Source organism: Lygodium microphyllum, chromosome 10 (assembly GCF_053477565.2).
Source record: "Lygodium microphyllum isolate KBCC chromosome 10, Lygodium_microphyllum_v1.1.10, whole genome shotgun sequence".
Lineage (NCBI taxonomy): Eukaryota > Viridiplantae > Streptophyta > Polypodiopsida > Schizaeales > Lygodiaceae > Lygodium > Lygodium microphyllum.
The window spans coordinates 117,610,621-117,617,208 of NC_141144.1; the positions used below are offsets into that span (position 1 = coordinate 117,610,621).

Below are 6,588 nucleotides of genomic sequence, written 5' to 3' on the forward strand. Positions count from 1 at the left end.
CTGCCAGGTAGAGAGGTAGACAAAGGCTATGGCCACAACCAATGACAAGGAAGTGGGGACAATAATACCATGTAGGACAATTGATTGTAAGGAGGGCACAACTTGTCAAAGATTACCAAGGTCTACTCAATAGGGTGAAAGTCTACAAAGCTGAATGCTTGAACACATCCATAAAAAACTTCAAAAGTGTGCAACCTATGTAAGATAGAGAGAGAGAGAGACATGGAGAGGTTCTAACATAGTAAAACAATCTCAAGATGCCTTCGAGGCATATCCCACAATCCAAGTTTTAAACATTCAACTCGACTTGAAAACACAAGAAATTCAGAAAATGCAATGCAATTGAATATTTTCATATTTTGAAACTTCAAGGCATATCCCACAATCCAAGTTTTAAGCCTTCAGCTCAACTTGAAAACACAATAAATTCAGAAAATGCAATGCAATCGAATATTTTCATATTTTGAAACTTTTTCTGTTTTGTGTTCTAAGTGAAAATGGTCTATCTATCCTCTTTCCCACTAAGGCCCTTGAAGGCAAACCTGGACAACAAGGCACAAAAGTGAACACCATTGCCTCAATGCCTAGCCATTGGAAAAGTAAAAGAGGCAAGAGACTCTACAACTCTCTACACACACACACACACCCACAACAAATAAAAACAAACACACACACACAGAGTATGCTCACACCCATATCTACAACCCCCTCCCAAAAAAAAGAAAAAATAACACCCCAGCCTCCAAAAAGATGTACATGCAAAAAACAAACAATGCCCAACATCTCTAGGCATCTGTTGACGTCCTAAGAATACATTGCATAAACCAAAAAGTGCAAGGCATTTCAACACTGGACAATGCCACACCTTTCTTAAGAGCAGAAGGAAAAATAAATACACCCAAACTTCTTGAAATGGCTTTTCCGTATAGAAAGCCATGCTTGTACAATGAGACTGATTTTTGACCGGACCAATCAACTGCATCCCAGGACCACATAGATGGAATCCAACAATCCACCTGACAAAGGTGACCAACTCTTTCACTATAGCAATCAAAAAGACTCCACAACCATAACTTTTTTGTTGGTAAACCACACAAAGGCAAGAGCCACTCAATAATACTAATGATATACAGGAGAACCCCTTACATTGAGTGTACTTCAGGAAATAGATCTTAGCAGTAACATTACTGTCCCTCTCCATTTATTGAGCAAGCCCTAGCTGCCAGCACCTACAAATACCATTACCTTACTGGCTGTTGATTGTAATGGCTTTTTTCCTTCTTCTTTGCAGCAGCAAGCTTTGCAGCTCTCGCAGCTGCCTCAGCTGCAGCTGCTTTAGCAGCCCCATCACTATCTTTAAAGGACTTCTTTTTCTTCATTGATGCAAACTTCTTTAACACTTGCTTTGGATCAGCAGGTGTTGAGTCAGTTTCCACCTCTGGTTGAGTGGAACCATCTTTCAAGACATCTGTATCTTCCTCTGTTTTTTCTTCTTTGAAGGATTTCTCTTTCTTTGGCTTCCTACGTTTTGGGTTTTTGCTTTCAATTACTGGGCCATTCCCTGGTTTTTCTACATGCCCATTGGCTTCACCAGTTCCATCCACTTCACTCTTTAGACCATTGCTGGCATCTGCAAAAACAACACTCCGTATCACTGGCAAGAACTTAAATCAAAGTAAGCTAATTTCTCCTGGCAGGATCAAAAACAGGTTTAAAAACAGCAATTTTGAACTAGTAATAGCATCACCCACACAAGAAGCACATAAAAGGTAATTTACAGATGCCCCAAATTAGAACAACAAAGAGCCACAGGGAAACATCAATTGCATGCAATTGATGTGATACTTTGATAACCAAATAGAAGGGGTTGCTCCCTCTGTTCCTAAAAGCAAGGGCTACTTTCTCTCTCTAGGGGTATTTTTTCCTCCACAACTCACCGTGTCACCATACCATTGTGTAAGAATATACCCTAACAGGCAGTGCTAATAACTAAACACTTGATGTCTAGCCTAATAAGAGTCAATACTCAGCTGTTATTATTTCTGTATGAACATAGGTATTTTTAGAGATACTAACACTGAGCTTAAAAATTTCAGAATGTTACTTTCTTGAACATACTAATACTGAGCTCAAATCAACTTCTACATGGAATAGTGGAATTCTTTAAACCCTTATTTTGAGAACTATATTAAACTACTACTAAGGATGAAGCATCAATCAGCAACCTAACCTTTCACATACTGGGTTGCATGTCCTTTCCACACTGAATCACAACAAAGACCGCAAGCAATTATGTCATTCATTAAATCTCAGTCAACAAGGCAACTACCATAAATGTAAACCTTTCGTTTCCCCACTATATGCCTATGCCAACAGACTCATCTTCTGCTTTCCCACAACCACGTATTACAAGTCTTATTCTCATTTTTCCTAAAGGCCATGGCCTCAAGTCTTTTGCTGACTACCGTTGGTGGGGACATCCCCTGACTTGTGAGAAATTCAACATGGCTCTCAGGGCATCTTAAGGACTTCAGGTATATACATCGTGACCTCCACTTCGTGTTGATCTTGCCAAAGGGCCAAGGTTGTGCCCCTACTGGTACAAATCGGTGAGCATTGAAGTCCTATATACGAACCCCTTCATCATCTTCCAAATCGAAGGTGATAATGGATGAAGTTATTGATTCATACTAGTAGGGGTTCGAAGGTATTGGTAACATATCTTGTAATCTCATTATCATTGTATCAAAGTTTCTTTGTCAAAACAATGGCCAAGGCACGATCTCGGTCCTTTGACAAGATCAACAACAAATGGAGATTAGGACATATTTAAAATGTTCTTTTTAGGATGTCTTGAGAACCATGCTGAATTCCTCCAACGGTGGGGGGATATCTCCACCATAGTTACCTGGAACAAGGAACGGGAACGGACACAAGAATGGGACCCCTTGGAATGGGGGGAATGTCCAAGGTGGGGGAACGGAAACTGGGGGAACGGAAACTGGGGGAACGGCACGTGTCTTAAGTGCCCCAAATATGCCCTACATGACCCAAGTTGCCCCAAAGAATGCCCTCTAATTGCCCCAATACCCTTCAATGCTCCAAATTGACCCAAATGTCCTAAAATTGACTCTATTACCCCCATAGCTCCAAATTGCTCTGAATTGCCCCAACTATCCCAGTTTCCCTTGAAATTAGACAATACAAATGGATGATTACCTTGGAATTGAGAATAGGCTGAAATTTGATTGTGATTTGCATGAGTTCATAATGCATCAAATTTGAACTCTGCATGGACTCCTGATTGGCTTGTGGGTTGTCTAAACACTTTGAATATTCAATGTGTGTGTGTGTGTGTGTGTGTGTGTGTGTGTGTGTGTGTGAGATTAGTGTGTGCACATTAGGCGATGGAGATGGGTGAACACATAGTAGGAGTGTGATACAAGCAAAAAAAAAAACATGAAAAAACGTAAATTTTTGGTCAACATGCCCGGAACGGCCATTCCAAACAAGAAACCGCAAGGCAAACGACAAGGAACGGTAGGGAACAGCCTTGGGAACGGCAAGGAACGTTCCCTAGCCGTTCCACCTCCTCCAAGGGTCTGGAACGCGTTAGGCCATTCCTATAGGCCGGAACGGACGTTCCCTGTTTCTGTGATCTCCACCAATGGTAGTCAAGAAGAGACTCAATTCCAGACCTTGGTTGTTACCTCAGGCATTTATTTTAAATGTTATTGCTTTGAATATATGAAGCAATCACTATTTTATAGAGAAGTGTTACAAAGAAAATGAGAATAAGATTTGTAATAGTCTATAGGCGATCAAGTGAAAGTAAAAGGCGACACTTGTAGCATAGGCACTTTACAGTAGTTTAAACCAGGACTTAAAGAAATATCAGGACAAGATGACAATGCAAGCCACATCATTACTGCATGCAATCAGCAGACAAATTCTTTGGAAGTGTAATAAAAACTTTGACAGTTAGGATAATGAGATTACCACTTTCATCCTTTTGACTCAATCCAAGTTCTGCTAAAGCTGCTTCAAGCTCAGCCAAACCCTTTTTCCTGAGCTCTTTTTTTGACAACTGCCTCTCTGGCTCACGAGTAACAGTAGGGACTGGCTTTGCATCAACAGCTGGGGTAGGGTCCCTTTTTGTAGCCTCTATCTCTTCATTTCCATCATCATCAAGTTCCCCTTCAACTTCTTCTTCTTCTTCACTTACCTGATACCAACGGTAGTACCATTAGTGCACATTTAAATAGAGTACCAACTCATATCTAAGATAATTGGTGCTTAATACTTGCATCTAAAAGAGACATGGTTAGTGATGGTAATAGCACAGCAGGTGTCTATTATATGGAATTATAGTTGCGGTGAGATGCCACACATGCACATCAGCAGTCTTTTCGGATAGCAGGAAGTCCAATGCAATCATACAAAACGTTATAGATGCTTCATTAACTGTAAATTAACAATCTGCTTAAGAAACAAATCGCCTTAATGACATCAAATGTGTGCCAACTACGCATAGATCACAGTCTGCATATGTAATAATATGCACCCTTGATGACATTAATCCAATGAAACCAGAACTCCGAATCCCAGTCATTATGTGCACAATAAGATCAATTCTAAAACAAAATTCAACCACCACGTGCATGAGAGATATCGATTCAAACAGAAAAGTTCAATTTCATATGCAGTCTCAATCTCTGTGTGGGAAACTTAATTATTGTAGGACACATCAATTTCAATGTCATTAAAATCTCAATCTCTGGGTGGGAAACATAATTATTGCAGGAAGCATATCAATCTCAATCTCTGTGTGGAATCGTAATTGGCGTATATCAATGGAGACATAAAACGCAACTGGGCCTAATACACAATATTAGAGTATTGAAACATATCAATGGGAACATGAAAGGCAACTGAAGATAATACACAAGGGATTATGCGTACTTCTTCCTCGCTGAGGCTTTCGTGGGCATCGCCATTGCTGATGCCGTCAATGTTCTCCGTCTGCTGCTGATCTGCAAGCGGGGGCAGTGCTGGCATTGCGAACTCCTCCTCGTCATCATCCTCGCAATCAGCCCAGGAGGTGACAGAGACAGGCGCGGGAGCCCAGGCAGTGACAGCAGGCTGCACCTCTTTCCCAGCAGATTCGGCATTATCCTTGTCTGATCTCTTCTTGCTGGACTTGCGACGGCGGCTCTCGAGGGCGGAGAAGATGTTGGTGCTGTTTATGGCGGGTAATCCATATCCATCGTCTCTTCGGCTCCCTCCTCCGACCATTCTAGAGCTTCTGCGCAAGGGTGTGAGGGGAAAGGGGGACACGTCTGCTAGGGTTTTGTGTGCACAGAGGGAAGGTGCTGAAGTGGGGAACCCGAATCTGATGCTGGCAAGCAGGCAGGACGAAGAGGATAGATGGTGGGAAGGGCAAGCTCCGGAGATGGAAGAAGAATCTCTCCGAGGAAACAGGAAGAAGAAGAAGGAGAAGAAGCAGAGACTAGCCTGATGATGATAACTTGATGATAAGATGAAGTGGGGAAACACGGAAAAATCAGAGGTTTTATAGGAGGCTCTCACGGTCGGCTGGATTTTTCCTTTTTACGTTTCTGTTGACGACGCTGTTATTTGTAAATTTGTTGACTATTCGGGTCCAGTAAATGGTTTCACTAAGGTTAAAGGGGCACCTTGTTTCTTCGATATTTCACTCGAGTTTAAGAACTAGGTTGACATGTGCACCTAAGTAAAGGAGTATAAAGTTCCATATGCAATTCTTTATGTTTGTCATGTAGCAGCTTTACTGATCGTGTCTAGACATGTGTCGTGTTTCAAAGTGAATTGCATTTATAGATGAGATTTAGCGTTATTAAAATGCATGGAGAATCTCAAAAGGAAAATGCTTTGCTATGTTAAATCGGGTTTCTTCTCTTCAAAAAATAATACTTTTACATCTTGTTGGCTGTCCCTGTAGGTTGTAGTACCCTGTCACGGTTGCATTTTTCTTTCGGCTGGTGGCCTGTTCGGAATTCCTAGCCTTGTCTATGCTATCAACTATTGCTTCTATGTTAACCTCGAAGTTATTCTCGAGTGGCTAGAATGTTTCTATGTCTTTCTTCATTTTCTTGACAGGATTTCTTCGGTGGTGTTGGATTTTTTTCTCGATGTTGGTTGTCTGTCCTGCGTACTCCTTGTCATTTTTCTTACATCTTATGTTATAGATGAAGTACTTGCTTTTGTGTCTTTGTGTTGGCGCTTTTGGACTGGCTCATGGGTTTTGGTTGCAGACGATGCTGAATGATATGGAAGTACTTGAGTTAGTGGCAGGACTTGTAGTGGTTGAGACTGCAAGTTTGGTGTTGGTAGAAGTTTAGTCTCTTCTTGGTTTGCTTTTGCCTATATTTTTGTGAGAAAAGTTGATATTGTTAGTTTTTTTTTTAATGTTTGAGAAGAAATCGTTTTGAGAACTTGCCTATAATGTAGTTAAGTTGTTGAATGGATCGGAATTGAAATTGTGTTTCTAGGTGCGGACTTCTTCATTCAATAGGTATGTGACCTTCTTGATCATTATTGCAAGATTAT

At 41.1% G+C, this 6,588-nt stretch overlaps 1 protein-coding gene across 1 annotated transcript; it reads right to left on the reverse strand.

The window, feature by feature from the left end:
• Positions 1-883: 883 nt before the first annotated feature.
• LOC148030480 (uncharacterized) lies at positions 884-5,550 on the reverse strand. The gene is made up of 3 exons (XM_087686813.1): positions 4,963-5,550; positions 4,000-4,225; positions 884-1,630 (listed from the first exon to the last, which is right to left on the reverse strand). Exons 1-3 carry the CDS (start codon positions 5,293-5,295, stop codon positions 1,242-1,244), a joined length of 948 nt encoding a protein of 315 aa, XP_087542939.1. The 5' UTR covers positions 5,296-5,550; the 3' UTR covers positions 884-1,241.
• Between the last annotated feature and the right edge of the window lie 1,038 nt (positions 5,551-6,588).